Source organism: Platalea leucorodia (assembly GCF_965183815.1).
Source record: "Platalea leucorodia genome assembly, chromosome: 4".
Taxonomy (NCBI): Eukaryota; Metazoa; Chordata; class Aves; order Pelecaniformes; family Threskiornithidae; genus Platalea; species Platalea leucorodia.
Genome location: NC_138826.1, coordinates 111395068 through 111411027, shown reverse-complemented (window position 1 = coordinate 111411027; position 15960 = coordinate 111395068). Strand labels below are relative to the sequence as shown.

Below are 15960 nucleotides of genomic sequence, written 5' to 3'. Positions count from 1 at the left end.
AGTGCCAAGTACAGGGGGATGATCACTTCCCTGGTCCTGCTGGCCACGCTATTCCTGATACAGGCCAGGATGCCATTGGCCTTCTGGGCCACCTGAGCACACTGCTGGCTCATGTTCAGCCAGCTGTTGACCAACACCCCCAGGTCCTTTTCTGCCAGGCAGCTCTCCAGCCACTCCTCCCCAAGCCTGTAGCATTGCATGGGGTTGTTGTGACCCAAGTGCAGGACCTGGCACTGAGCCTTGTTGAATCTCATACAGTTGGCCTCGGCCCAACAATCCAGCCTGTCCAGGTCCCTCCGTAGACCCTTCCTACCCTCCAGCAGATCGACACTTCCACCCAACTTGGTGTTGTCTGCAAACTTACTGAGGGTGCACTCAATCCCCTCATCCAGATCATCAATGAAGATATTGAACAGGACCGGCCCCAACACTGAGCCCTGGGGAACACCACTTGTGACCGGCCGCCAACTGGATTGGACTCCATTCACCAACACTGATAATTACATGTTGCCTGTACCACCTTTCCAGGCATCCATGTATGTGCCAGACTCTTTATGGAACTTTATTTAAAAGCCAGGAAAACTAGGCTTTGAAACTGTCAGGTTAAGCTTGACAAACATTTCATAAATATGAAGTCACTAAAGAGATTATAAGAACTGAGTACGTGGCTGGTATTTACAGGATCCATCCAGTAAAGCAACTGACAGTCTATTTAATCTGCAATAGGTTCATTTTGCTGAGATAAACAGCTTGCTTGCCTTTAAAATTTAGTTTTGATAGCAGTGCCAGGGGAACAAATTCACCTACAGGTTAGCTGAGATCGCTGTGTAACTTAGCAGTGGTATGGATAAACTCGCCTGTTAGGGAATAGTCTGGTGGTTGCATTTACATGACCTAGTTTCTGCAGAGAAGTGCCATTACTGCGTCCAGCTTGAGCAGTTACCTCCAGCTTAATGCCCTACATTGCAACTGTGCAGCAAAGGATCTTCAACAGATGAACAGAATGGAAAATGTTTACTATTTCAATAATATTTTACCTAGGAATGTCAAAAAGCATGCTTCAAATGCCTTATGCATATCAAATTATGCGAAGCAACTTGGCTACATAACACTGGAAAGCACTGGGGAAAATAAACTGCAAAACCTGCCTGACATAAAAAGCTTGATATGAAAAGACTGAAAGGACGATGGCCTTTGTGAGGGGAGGACAACAGAAAGCTCTAATAACAACAGTATCATCTTCCCTGGGAAGAAGTCCTTTCTCCTTCTGCTTACTACAGTTTTCAATCAGAAACTCTCATTACAGTGCCCTGTGCTTTTAAATCCACATAGCAGACACAGCCAACACCTCTCTCTTGAGAAGAAGGTAGTAGTCCTTCCCGTACATTATAGGCTCTGCCTTTTGCCTGCCCAGCTGTGTCCCAGCTCCAAGGTGAACTGAACCTTCAGCCTTCTCCCAGCCTTCCCGTGGTCTGCTCGCTCAGACACATTTCTTAGGGTCTAGTCCTGTGTTTGCCTGCCTGCAGGCTGAGGATCTCACCTTCTGTCCTTCCTCCAACTCACTGTGGTTTCCAAGGTAAATGTAAGTTTTATTCAGCACAGTGGTTCTGTTCTGCATTTCTTGGAGACAATGCAGTATTCACTAGTAACTACCCACCTTCCAGACAGAAGACTATTAGCTATTTTTGTATGCAAGTGTTCAACTCCCACCCCCAACAAGTTAAAACAATACACTATCAACTCATGCACCAGAGGTAGAATTTATCTGTGTTCATTTAGGCAGCTAAAAGTTAGACATCCTTGTGTGAGCTTTATAATGAGTGAACTGTGTGCTTCTGGAGGGTGATTCACTGTCGCAGTGCGCCAATGAAACTGTTCATTGTCAATCCCAGTAAGAAAAGTATTGGAACTCTGTAATGCATTAATTAAAATTCCTTTTATTAGAGGTAAGGAATAAGTTTATAGCATAGATAATCACAAAATCACAGAATGGTTGAGGCTGGAAGGGACCTCTGGAGGTCATCTGGTCCAACCCCTGTACTCAAGCAGGGCCACCAAGAGCTGTTTGCCCAGGACCACGTCCAATGGCTTTTGAATATCTCCAAAGATTGGGACTCCACAACCTCTCTGGGCAACTTGTTCCAATGTTTGATCACCCTCACGGTGAAAAAATTGTTTCCTGATGGTAAGATGACATCTCTTGTGTTTCAGTTTGTGCCTATTGGCTCTGGTCCCGTCACTGGGCACCACTGAGAAGAGCCTGGCTCCTCCTCCTTTGCACCCTCCCTTCAGGTATTTGCGTACATTGATGAGATCCCCCTGAGCCTTCCCTTCTCCAGGCTGAACAGTCCCAGCTCTCTCAGCCTTTCCTCACAGGAAAAATGCTCTAGTCCCTTCATCATTTTTGTGGCACTTACGTCCCATCAGATGCTAGGAACCTAGCGTTGCGCAGCATCAGATGGACCTCTAGTCACAGAATGGCATGCTGCACTTGATCCCATCTGTGCTAAGGTTCGTTGGCATTATGGTCTTTAGCGCTCTGATAGGATTTTCTTAGAAGTAAACAATTCCATTTATCATTTCTACTGTCAAGCAAAAGGATGTTCGCCTGAGAACATGCTGCTTCGCTTCAAGATAAAGACAAGGACACACAGGTGGCATAATTGCCAGTGCCAAGTGGGAGCTGCTTGCAGGCTCCTCTGTTATGATTAACCGGCAAAGTTTATTCTGCAGCCAAGTGATAAGTGCAGCACAGCACAGGCCTGAAGACAAATTTATATGTGCAGCACAGCCCAACACGGTGCAGCAAAGTATAGCAGCAAAATGCCCGCTCAGGTCAACTGTTAGATGGACCGCTAACTCCTCAATGCACAGTAGTCTTCCAGTTCAGACCACTGCAGCTGTTCATCCTGTGACCTAGGACAAACATCTAAGACACATGAGACCTACTGGTGGTACCAGTTCATTAGAGGACTTCACTGACTACAAAGAGAGCCTGGGTTGACTAACTGAGGCTTGGATGAGTAACTTCTGGTGAGATGAGTCTCTTCTGCAAATAATGCTGAGTAGACCCCAGAGCACTGGATTTTCAGTTCTTTGTTTTTGAGTCATTAATTATGTCATGGTCTCATGGGAGCATGTAGCAGGTGGGTTTCTTTCTGCAGTTCAGCATATGTGCACTAGCCTAGCTTAGATGGGAGCGTGTCTTTCCCAAGAGGAAGGGCTTTTCCAGACTTGTTTATCTGCCTTGCATTTTGCATTAATTATACCCTATCAATTTTAGTTTCTGCTAGAGATTACTACAGCTCCCTTGTGGCCACTTCAGGTACCTATAAGGCTTATAAAATGGCTATAATAACGTTCCATGTATCCATATACATGGTGCATCTCTATTCTGCGCTGTCATGTTCTGTCCTGTGTAACGCAAAGTGTTTCACAGAGGATTAGAGAGGGAAGTCAGTGCAGTGTGTGACTTTCCCACTTGTTGGCAGGGTGTCTCACTGGCGACACACTGTTGCACTAGTATTACTTGAATATTCATATCCCAGTGCATGCAAAAAATACTGCCGTGGACAGCTAAGCATTGTAGAAACCCAGAGCAAAAGCAGCCTCTGCTCTACAGGCTTCACTGTCTACACTTCCTTATCTCTGTGAAGTAAGGTGTCTCTTCTCATTTGTAAAACTGTGAATAATTTGGGATGTTTCTAAAAGAGGGAAACTGCCTTGCTCATTGTGTTACATTGCTGTGATAATAATCAGGAACACCTCTTAGGCTGGTGGGGCTGGCAGGCTAGACTCTTGTCCAGAACAGCTCATTGTTCTTTCTTCAGTTCATTGATCTTCATGATCAACCATCCAAAGAATCCTTTTATCATCAAGGCTGGCAGAGGTATGAAAAGACTGGGCCTGCAAAAACTGGATGTTAAGAAAAGGGGAGTATTTTTCCTTCCTTTGTCTGGCTGGTTGATTTGACTCCTTGCAGGAGCTGTAATTATTTCAGATTGCATTAGTTGCTTGTATTTTGTAGAAATTGTCTGGGTTTTGTTTTTAATTATACACGTGTTCTTGTGTTTTTTCTGTTATCTCTGCCTGTCACAAGATACAAATAGACTGAACTGGATAATTTTGTGAATTGTTTGCCTTAAACTTTCATGCCATCTGACCAGTTCTGGTTATATTGTAAGTGATGTTGGTATTAGTGAATAAGTAAATCATGAGATGAGATGATACCTGAGCATGAATAGCGCTTTAAATTAAAGGCTTCTTTTACCTTTCTGGTTATTATTTCCTACCAGATTATTTTCTTGCAGAGACGTGCATAGCTTCTTTGGAAAGAAAGCCACAGAGTGATTAGTGGGATTTTTTCAGCCTTTGATGTCAGATTCTGATTATATGCATTGAGAATTCAGTCTGTCGTACTGCGCATTTTATTTCCTGTTAACTATGTTAATGGCTATAAGCTGATTACAGTCCACTCTGGTAACTGACTTATCTGAAATATTTAGAGGATGTTCATGGCTAGTTCTGTATGAGTGGAGAGGAGAGTTCAGTGTAGGGTATTTTAAAGAGAGATCAATTATTTATATCTTTAGAAGCATTGCTGAAACTTTAGCTGGCCCTAAAATCCCTTGAACTAGATACAGTGCAATAAACTGCGGCTGTTGCTTTTTTAACATTTTGCTAAATATTATATTATTTATTATTTTTTAACTCTTTGGTGATACTACCTTCTGGGTAAGAGTAGTGGATACAACACTACTTAAAAAGAACTAAATTCACATTAATTCAAGATGTTTTATTTTCTCAAAGTTGTAGTGGTGGTGCCATCATTAGTTTTTTGCTGTTTATTTTATCAATGTCATCAAAGAACTATTAGGAATCCAGATCACTTTATGTAGTGGAGGTTGGCATTTATTTAGCATCACTGTTGATCAAGCTTTGCTGCTGTTGAAAACTGGAGTTTTTACTATTGACTTAAATCAGGAGCGTGGCAAGAGCCAGAGTTCGGCTGAGTTGATTCCAGCTGAGGTATTACAGCACCAGCACGGTGATGGAGAGTTCCAAATATAGGTGGATTCCCTAGATAGTCAGGCAGAGATTTAGAGTTTTTGGAAAATTATCCAAAAAACTTGTGTGGTAGGTAAAGAGAGCCACCTAGAGTTAATCCATAGGAATCTCTAAATATAAATGTATATCTGAACTCCTGCCTCTTACTGAAGTTTAGGTGCCAAACTGAGAGCTAAACGTTAAACCCCTTTATCTCCTTTATCTATAACAAGCCCTCTCCTGAGAGCAGGCATCTAAATAAGAGTAGAACCCCCTTTAATAAGTTTTTACAATACTACTGAAGGATTAGAGTAGTTACTGCATTTTATATTAAAGAACATAGGGGGGAAAAAGGAAAAAAACATAAATAATATATGGCACAAGGATTGGTACTAAAGTCTCCCTCCTTCCAGTTGAGGACTCTGACTGGTATAGTATATAATTAGGCTCTTTGCAATAACTGTTTCTTCAGACACATGATTGCTGCCTCTTAGCAGCAGTTTCCTTGCTTTAGTGGGAAGATTAGAACGTGCCCTCCCTTTGACTCCTCTTTAGCCTGGACACTAGCCTAAAAAAATGGGAATCTGATGGCCTGCAAGCTGAGAAGAACTTAGCCTGAACCCAGTTCTTGGAAGAGATTTGCTAACTGTTAGCTTGTCATACAGCCTCTCATCTTGCATCACTGGTAGCTGCAGTGTTTTGTGGTGGACTTAAAACTGTTGCTTTCCTATTCCGTGCTGTACTGGACCTTCTGGGGAATTAGACAGCATTTGGGCACAGTTGTAGGTGTGAGCTGTGCCCTTGGCTTTCTGGACTGGAGATTCTTCAGTGCAAGCACTGACTCCTTAAGATCTTCCAAGTTTCCTAGGAAGATACCTCCATGGCTGGAGCTTGGGCTCCAGTATCATCTTCTTGAACAGAAGTGCTTAGCTTTGGAATACATTTTATTTTAGATGTCAAAGCAAGCACACTGAATTACACTCTGAAGCCATCCCAATCTCCTTTGAAAATCCAAGCTGCAATTTATCTGAAAAGGAGAATCCCAGGTGTAGTGTTCCCTTTTCTCTCTCCTGCTTGGGTATATTAAAGAGGCATCTTGTCAGCCCGAGACAGAAACTTATAAGATGGGTCAGCCAAGAGTTTATAGTTACATTACACATAATTTTCCCACATAGCTTTGCATATCTGTGAGAATAATAGTGCAATAATAGTTGCAAACACACTTGGACAGCAAATGGCAAGTCAGATCCTGATTGCTCAGTCGGGGGCATGCGGATGGTTTCCAGAATCACAAGCCACATGTTTTTAGACTTTATCTTCCATGGAGGAAGTGTTAATCACAGCCTGTGCCACGGAAGGCGAGGTGAGCTTCAAACTGTACCTGCAAGCTGTTCCTTGGGCACTTATATTGGATTAATATCCCTTAACTTCTGATGCAAGCCACTTAATTAAGTTATATTTTTGGTTCCTTTCTTATTCCGGGGTGCTTATAATTGAGACTCTGACCATTCAGATTGCTTTACAGACTCTCAAAATGCATATTGATTAGTTGCTATAATTCTTTAAAGTAATATTATGGATGTCAGAACAGATTGTCGGTTCTGTCAGCACAGTTTATTTTGCATGGAAGACGAAAACACCTTTGTATACATTCAGGCAGTATTGTAAACATTTCAAGTGGACATGGCTTGTTCTGATTTTGGAACAGAAATTTCTTGACATCTAAGCAAGTCGTCTTCCTCAACTTGCTACCCAAAAGAGTGAAGCCCTCGTCAGGACATCAGAGAATTACTATATGTTAGTACTGCCTGCTTACTGTGTGCAGTGTTAATGTACAGTCCCTCTCAATTGGCATTACACCTTTCTCTTTATGCCTAACAGCTCCAGTGTGTAAGTCCTCTGTTTGGAAAGAGAAGTGCCTGGTGTGTACTCCAATATGTTTTGTAGCACCTTCTCCATCCCCAAAGCTAACCACAATAAAGAGACCATATCATATATATCATTTCTCTAACATTTTGCCAACATTGTACCTAGTGTCATGTGTCAATAGGGCACTGGGGAATTGTCCATACCACAGGCTTCAGATTGCAGCATGTCTTGGTATCATCTTTCTTTAAAGCCTGCACTGCAAGGGAGAAGCCGTAAGTCTTAGGAATGATGGCTTGTTACTAGAAGAATGAAGTTACAGCTCTGCAAAGTGAAGCACTAAGTGCACCAAACAGAAATTGGTGATGCAACAAAATCATCAAACTGACTGAAAAAAGGTCGGTTTATGAGAACTGAAAGTGTCTCTTCCAATAAATGCCTTGAAATTCCAGAAAACCAGGCAAGAATCAGTAAGTTTCGTAGCTTTCTGGAGGTTTGATACCAAAGCTTTAAAAAAGGATTACTGATCTTAAATCCTGTCTCTCAAAACTAGCGTAGGAATCTCTTTTCAGAGAGCAGAGAAAGAAAGAAAACAATTGCAGAGCTGTTACCGTCAAAGATATGACCTCTGCACAGCAGAGGAGTTGCTTTCGGAGTCTGTAGGAGTGCTTTCTTTGAGACTGGAACTCAGACACTCTGGCTGAAAGGAGAAACTCCATCAGAAATCAGTTAAGTCCAGTTAAACTCGAGTATTACTTCAGGACAAAAGAACTATCTTTGTTGTTTGAACTGCTAAAAATGTAATGAAAACAGTATTTTAACAAGGAGCTTACTGGCAAAGCCAAAATTTCACTGTTGCTGTATCCAGTTGCCCATACTTCTTACTACTTAATGTCTAGCTATCACACACACGTAACCTCAATTACAATAACATCTGATGTTTAACAGGTTTTAGCGTGTTTGACTTTGTGGCACCCAGGGTAGGTAAGGAGGTTATTGTCTTCAAGTTACGGATAGAGAAATCTGGTTTAATATGAGGTTATGAGAGTATGAGTTAGATGAGATCTCATCTAACTTTAGCACTTTAGAAGTTAGTTATCTAAGTTAGTTGTCTGGCTCTGTCCCTCCTTGAGGAAGAAGACACCCCCAGGAGGCAATCGATCCCCACCCTAAAATAAATGGGGTAAACCAACCACAGAGGTGCCTCTCTTTGGTGTCAAGAGTTGGAGCCCCAAACGAGAGATCTCATGCCAAGCAAGATGAAGTGTCCCCTCAGGGACACAAATGGCTCCCTATAGGATAGGGGAAACAGAGCATGCTCTCCCACCGCCTGGGACAGACCCGTAACCATCAGCCATTCTTCCTTTCTGCTAGTTAGTCAGTAATTGACAGGTTTGCAATTCCACTGCAGGCTGAGCTTTTCTTTAATTTTTACAAACTAGGTGGGGAGAGGCGTGCTTGGTAATACTGGTGTGTTTAGATGGGAGGCCACGAGGAAAATCCAGTTGTACCAGGAAGCGGTGCTGGTGGCTCAATGAACAGCATGGCAACAAGTGTCCTGGCACGGTGCTTTGGAGCATTGCCTTCCCGGTTGTGCTGTAGGTTAAATCTCAGAGCTGCTAGTCATTACAGGATCATACTTCACAAGAGTAAGGTATTAAACCCCAGACAAATTATATGATAGGTAACTACTCTGTCCTCCTTGCCCTTACCTGCAGCTTCACCTAAATTACAGTCTTATGCACAACCTGATCTCAACTTTTCTGAGCCCAGGTGGAGTTGCTCTCTTCTGTCCCAGAGATGGCAGCAGTCTGGAGCAAGTGAAGTGATTTCTACATCTGCAAGAAGTAAAGCCCTTTGGGATTTTAGATGGAGAGCACTATGGAAATGTAATATGTCATTACTTCATGAAGTTACATAATTTTTGAGTTGAGATTTTGCAATATCCCCATTAATGTAAATGGTTGACTGCACTTGATGCTAGTGTTCATGCAGCAGCCCAGAGTGGCACTCTTCCCACGATAAGCACAAAGCAGGATAATAAGCAAAGAGGAGACGCAATGCTTGTATTGGACTTGTGGTTCTGGTTTTGCTTCATCTGGGTGCCTGCCCACAGCAGGGGGATGACCAAATATTTGTGACCAGTTTAGATCCCCTGCCTTTCCCACCCTGACCCAGCTGGTGGTGAAAGTAGTTTAACGATGGCCAGGTACAGACAGTTCACCATGGATGTCTGCAGCAGTAAAGCCAATGCAGCTGATGCCAGCTTGAATGTGACTTTCAGTTCACGTTGCAGCTTTAGTTCTGTAATTCTACATCTGTTGCATTATGAATTCCTTCAAATTACCCTGTGGTGTATTTTAGGGACTCTCAGAGTAACAATGGGTAGATCGACCCCTTCTGCAGAGACGCCTCCAAGGGAAGGGAAGGTATTGCACATCTCTGTCAGGGAAAGCCTCTGCATGGCTCCTCTCCAGAGTCTGGGGCCTGCCTGTTCTTTAGCTCTGGCCTTCCCTTCCAAACTCAAAATATCACAGATCATTCCTGGAGTGTTTCCAGCTTCCAAGAGCTATCAGCAGTGTCTGTGGGACAGGATGGTTAATTGTCCTTTGCAAGAAATCCTTAGAACAAGAGCAGCAAAAGAGATGGTCAAATAGATGTGTCTTAGATTGCCTTTGCCATCCTAGCCTGAATGGCCTGGTGTCTTCTAGAGAGCTGTAAAACTGTTCTTTGAGCTGACTTTGTTTAGAGACTAGGAGGATTTTTGGGGCCAGGGCTGTACCAGAGGCTGGGCGCAGCTCATGACATTGTGGAGACTCTTTGTAGCCACTCCAGGGACACGGCCTGGATTGAGGACTCTGGCTCCAAAGTCGAGACAGCTTGTTTTAGTAAGACGAATGGTATTACCTGGTCTGGGAACGTAGTGATTCAGAAGCTGCTTCATATACAGCTCAGCCTTGTGTTTGGCAAAGGGAGGCTGATGCTGGGAGGGTTAAGCTGATCAGCTTCTGTAATGTATGGCTTTTTGCAATTCAGAAGTGTTACACTGGCTTCTAGAGCCAGCTAAGTTACGCCCAGGCCCAGTTCTGTGGTCCAGTATAGCAGTGTGCAAAGGAGGCTTTCGGTGCTCTCCTGCCTGACTTGGGTGTCTCCTGCTGCACCGTGGAAATCTCTTGAAGTTTGAGCTGCAATGTTTTTGTTACAATTCACTTTTAACATGTGTTTAATTCGATTTCTAAATCTCTAAGCATATCAAACCTTGAATACAGTGTAGAGTTTCCCTGATTCCAAGTGAAAGCATTCAGAATGGGCTATGAAGTGGATGTTTATTCTGCCTGATCTGTCATTTTGTTTTCATGCTAATACTACCCCTGTTGCTACCCTGTAATCAGCTGTTATGGAAACAATACATTTCCCCTAGGGTAAGTTTAGAAAAACATTCACCCACAGTGCACCCACAAATAAATCCTGTTTTAGCAACATGGTGTTTAAAGCATTATACTCTACTCATAGAGCATCAGCAAGATGCGCTCGTTTGGAGCCAGCTCCAGATTACCGGTTTCTCTGTATTGTTTCTCAGGCCCTACATGTCCATTGGAACGCTACGTGATCAAGTCATCTATCCAGACTCAGTGGATGACATGCACGAGAAAGGCTACCAAGATCAAGATCTGGAGTATATCCTGCATATGGTTCATCTGTACCACATAGTTCAAAGAGAAGGAGGTAAATTGCATATTTTTGTAAAAAGCTTTACAAAATCCATTCCTCGTGTGTGTGCCTTAGTGTGACTGACCTTTACTTACTGAACTGGCAAAACTGGATCCAGACCTTTTGTGGCTGTGGGAGCTGCACGACCACATGGTTGTTGCTCCTGATGCTAACGGAGGGAGAAGAGCTAAGTGCTCCTCTCGTCTCCGGTAAATCCATGCCCAAGGTGAACATCCTTGTTCTCTTATAATGGCCAGTCTTTTCATGGTATTGTGAGATCACTGGCCTTCCTTCATTTTCTTAGAAAATGTAAGCTGTCTTAATACCTTGCAATGTCACTGACTACATCAACTCAAAAGCATGTGAATGAAAAGAGAGTCAGGTCTGCTTTGTGGGATCAGCAGCACTATGTGCCATGAGAAGGAGTGTCTGATACCACACCACCAGCGTGAACAAGTTAAAAATAACCAAACGACACTGGCTGGCAGTAGACGGTTGCCATCTACCACTTGCTGTTTAAGTTGCCATGTGTTCTCAGCGTTGTTTGTCCTAAGAGTAGGGCACAGTGTAAATACACTGGCACAGTAAATGCCAAGATGCTAAAGGCTTCTCTTGTGTCTAAGGAACTGGAGCATTTCATGGCTTTTTTTCCCAAGCATAGCAATAATTTTCATCCTTTTGTTCCCACCAGCCACTAATCTCTAGTTTGAATTTCCTCCCCATCATTATGCTTTTAAAACAGGCATAGGACAAAGTTGGTAACATTTAGAGAGAAGAAGGAGGATCTTCAAACCCCTCTAAGGAGCTGACATCGGGAGTGCTGGATGTACCCTGCCTCCCTCTGCCAGCTGTCAGTACTCCTTTTTGAGAGGGTACTTTGGGTGCATTGCCTTGTAATGTGTGTGCTTGGTGTCTCTCAGGATCATTCTGACAACAGAGAGTAGTGCTTCAGCCATTGGGAATCCCAAGGCAATGTCTAAATTCCCATTCCTGGATGGCAGCCTGTTGCTCTTTTCAAAAGGCAGAAGGTGTATTTTATTTTTGGAGTATGCATGGACATTCATCTGGTGTCTTCTCTGCACGTTTTAGAGTGGGGAGTAGTAATTATTTACAGCAGCAATTGTATACCTTCAGATACTTCTCCACCTCACAATTCTGTTGATAGTCTCTTATCTTTCCAAGGGTTAATGCTTCTTTGTTAAGAATGTAATAATGACTGTTGGCTCTCAAGTTGCAATAGAAAATAAGAATCTGCCATCATTCTGATTCATGTTATTATTCAGATCTGATACTACGACACAAGGATTGAAAAAGTGGGCAGAGAGCTAAACTCAGTGACCGGAATAATTGCAGACAAGGCCTCTACTCCCTACGCTGACATTGTAACTATTCCTGTTAGTATGCCTGAGTCACTTTTCTAAGCGAAGTGTCCAGATTGCAGCAGAACAAGCAGATGTGTTGGAATAGGGAGCTGGAAAAGAAGGAGCAGTTAAATTGTCAGTGGCAAGAAGCCACTGTGGAGTGTGCATTCATAGCCTGCTGGTACTTGTAGATGTGCTGAACAACACATGACCCTCAGCGGCCAAAACCATATCCCCAGCAGTCTCTGAATGCACACTGTTGTGGTTTATAACCCTGCAGCTGGAGCATGTAACTGATGATGGGGCAGTTACTGTGCTCCACATATGAGATGCCGTTGGCTAGGGTCAGTGTTCTGTATTGCCAAACTGAAACCCCAAGCTTGGATCAGTCTTGCTCCACTTTCTGCGCCAAAGAAAGTATTTATTGCTGACCCCATTCTTGCTCTTCTGCCTGTCTGACTGCGCATGCGAGACACACACGATCTATAAAAAAGGTCTAGAGGACACTGTTAATGTTCACTGGTGCTCTTTTGAAACTGCTCAGGATAAGGTTACACCGTGCAAAAGTCTGCACAAACAAATGTTTAAAAAAAGCATCTTAGGTATTTTGCGATCTAAAATGACAGAAGTGGGCAAAGCCGGAAAACAGGGGGAGAGATTACCACATACCAGGAAGATTTTAGGACCATAATACACTTACTTGTTCCCTTTTCTCCTTGGGCATTTGCAGGAGACAAGTGCCAAGGTAGGAGCAGAGAGGAAATCCGTGACATATGATTCAACACGTTACATGGATTTCGTATGCTTACATATTCTTTAGAGCTCCTCCAGTCTGGGACAAAGACTCATATTCTGGTTCTTTGAACCAGCAAGCCAGAGAAATACTTGTTGAAAGTGAGCAATTGAAATTTTTGTTTATACATAGCTGAATTATTTTTTTAATTCCAATTTTTATTTTCTTCTTTTACTTAAAATCTGATTTTTAAACTAAAATGATTTCTATTAAAAATGGAACCTTTTCCTTTGCAAAATAATGAAAAATCCCCTATAAAGCTTGTAGAACAAGGGATTTGTCCCAAACCATCTTTTTCCTTTTTGCAAACTGCTTTGATGGTTGACAAACACTGGCTTTTTCAATAGACAAAAGTTTTGCTGAAAAATTGCCAGCAGGTTTCTCTTTACGTGTTACAGATACTTTTTGAAAATGTACTACATCTGAAAAAAACCCAATGAAACCATTTTTAGTTATTCAGATTCTTGTGGATATATGGGATATGTCCATGCTATTTTGAACCGTTTCCGTAAACTGTTCTAAGAATGGAGCTAACTATCTGTCAATCATTAAGTTATGGAAATTTAATATAATTCTTCAGTAATTTTTTCTGTAGATCCTCCTCTTCTTCAGAGCCTTACCTCTGTCTCTTCCCCTTTCACCTATCCCCTGCAGTATTAGGCCTCTACCAGACAGCAGGCTTCTTAAGGCATGATCCTGTTGTGCTTTAATTGACCACGAATGTCAAGCATGTATAATATGATGCTTTGCGGTTTTGTGTTCTGCTCCATGTGGGCAGTTATGAAAAAGCCAGATGGAGCCAGAAGCGCGCAACTCTGACTCAGTTTATTTGTCCTGGCGTAACTTTATTGTCTTTAGCTGAATTAATTCCACATTGCATCAGTACAAGGGTCACCAGATTCTAAGTGTAAAGTAGCCAACAAGAGCCTGACGTTCTTGTTGCTGCCAATGGCAGAAATTCCTCTTTTTCTAGCAATAAGGTTTGACTCAGTTAGGAGTGAATAGAATGGTTACAATAATAAGTAGCCCAGTTTGGCATTTAGCTTCTGTGTTACCCTCATGAAACTTTTTTCAGCTGGTAACAACAGAGTACATCAAAACCACCAAAACAACAATCCCTCTCCCCACCACCACCACTCCACCTGTCCCTGAGCCTAAGCCCTAGAAGAACCCAGTGCAATTGCTGTTGACTGTAGCCCCCCTTGCTGCAAGGGGCAGAATTTCCTTCCCACTGAGGCCCACACCAATGTTTTTCTCACCTGCTGGATATTAGAGGAATGCCATTTTGTTACTTACCTTTATATTATCAAGAAGGTGCCCCCATCAATACCTGCAAAGTTTCTAGCTCTACCAGAACAATAATTTCATACAAAATGAGGGTAGCAAAGAAAGTTGTATTCAGCACGGGTGGTGAAAAGGCATGTCCAGAAATTGTGGGTAATAGCGTGGAGATGCGCAGTAGATATACGTAAGGTGGTTCCTTTATGACCTGCTTTGAAAATCTGTGTATATTTAGCAAGAGTCAATCGTGATGCAGCCTTAGGCTGCCAGTAGCCTGTCACATGAGAGGAGCCATGAGTACGTGTAGCAGCACGCTGAATGCATGACCGGGCCTGTCAGGTTGGGGCTGATGACATTACTGAACAAGTTCAACCTGTTTATGGTTTCTCAGCACCCCAGATTATAATTATTCCTCATTAGTTTGCACATTTGTCATATCTTTGGGTCTTGTCCAGGGAACCTTTGTGCTAGGCCACGTATAAACACACAGACAAGCATATTTCCTCTCTCCGAGGTTTTTTCATTTGCTCATTTTAGCCCTGGATTTGCTTTTGTTACTGGTACCAGCAGGAACTCTGGAGGTCTCTGCCGGCTTTTCCAGTGGCTCTGAAATCCAGAGACACAAATCCCTGCAGTGTCATGCTGAGCTGGCGCTCACGCAGTTGATGGTCTCTTTGTTCCTTCCTCAGCTAAGGATTGCCCTTGCATATTCATCCTGCACAGCACCCTGGGTCGCTTCCATTTTGACAGCTGCCTGGGGACATACGCTGTGCAAGAAAGAGGCCTCCATGTTCAAAAACTCGCCAGGGGTGGACTTTCTGGTTGTAGGTTGCTGTGGTAGCCTTTCTTCTGTCATGAAGCTGTAACGCTCCAGTCCATGTCTGATGAGGTGTATTGGAACGTAGATCTGGAAAAGGAACTTTTAAGCATATATTTTTATGGCAGCTGGATGCTCTGTCTTGCATGTAAGTGCAAGGATTCACAAGGATGAAGGATACATAGCACTACAGACCCCAGATGTAACCCTTTTTTGTGGTCAAATTTAGCTTGCTTTTTCCTTCAGAAAATTGCGGTAAAAGGAATTGTAAAAGAAGCCATGCAAGAAAATGAAATGCTGCTATCATGAGGCTATCACTAGTTTCTGCTAACAGCTGTATGTATTTCTACCGCTGTTACTCTGCTCCAGCACATTGCACACGCTCTTTGTCTTACTGGTTGCAGAAGGCATTTCTTGTGACATCCAGTGTTCATCATGTCTACATCATACTGTGTGCAATCAAAGGCTACATGTAACAAGAACGTGGGCAAGGAATTTGGACTCTGAAAGCCAGGATTATGTTTGTACCTACTGAGAGATTTGTGCTGCGTTCATGGACAAGCCATTTCATTTCTTCATTTGTAAAGTGGATGTAGCTATGGGTGACGTAAGCCACTGACTTGGCTGATATTTTCAGAACACTAATGACCTTCACTGACCTGTGCCATGTCAGCAGGAAGAAAAGAGAAACAAGTAGGTGCATTATTGTCAGTGCGCAGTAGGGAGTCAGTTTATTGTGAGTTACAATGCCTCAGTGTTCAGCGGAAATTGTTCAGACATTGGAAAATAGTTTTTGAAAGGGATAATATTAAAATGAATCCTTCCTTATCTGTTGTTTGAGGCATTCCAAGTGGCAAATAGGGAAGCTGAGGGAGGGAGCTAGGTAGGAAGAGACAAGACGCACTTCTAATATTCAGTTAGAATGTAAGTTGACGTGACCACAGAGATGACCATTGTATCCTGGTAAACGGAGGCTGAATCTTACACCTGTAGAGGAAATAATAGAATGATTTTGCTGACAAGATGGTGCTGCTTCTTGAACTTCATTCCCTTTTTGTCTTTTAATAAGTCTTTATAAACCATCT

At 42.8% G+C, this 15960-nt stretch overlaps 1 protein-coding gene across 2 annotated transcripts in view; it reads left to right on the top strand.

Moving 5' to 3' along the window:
• ABCD2 (ATP binding cassette subfamily D member 2) overlaps positions 1 to 15960 on the top strand; it is a 49593-nt gene that overhangs the window by 23684 nt on the left and 9949 nt on the right. For both annotated transcript variants that reach the window (XR_014228081.1, XM_082310841.1), the window contains exon 7: positions 10493 to 10638. Coding sequence is in view for 1 of the 2 variants with exons in the window: in XM_082310841.1 (XP_082166967.1) it covers positions 10493 to 10638 (146 nt within the window). In the remaining variant the exon portion in view is untranslated. The remainder of the gene's footprint in view (positions 1 to 10492; positions 10639 to 15960) is intronic.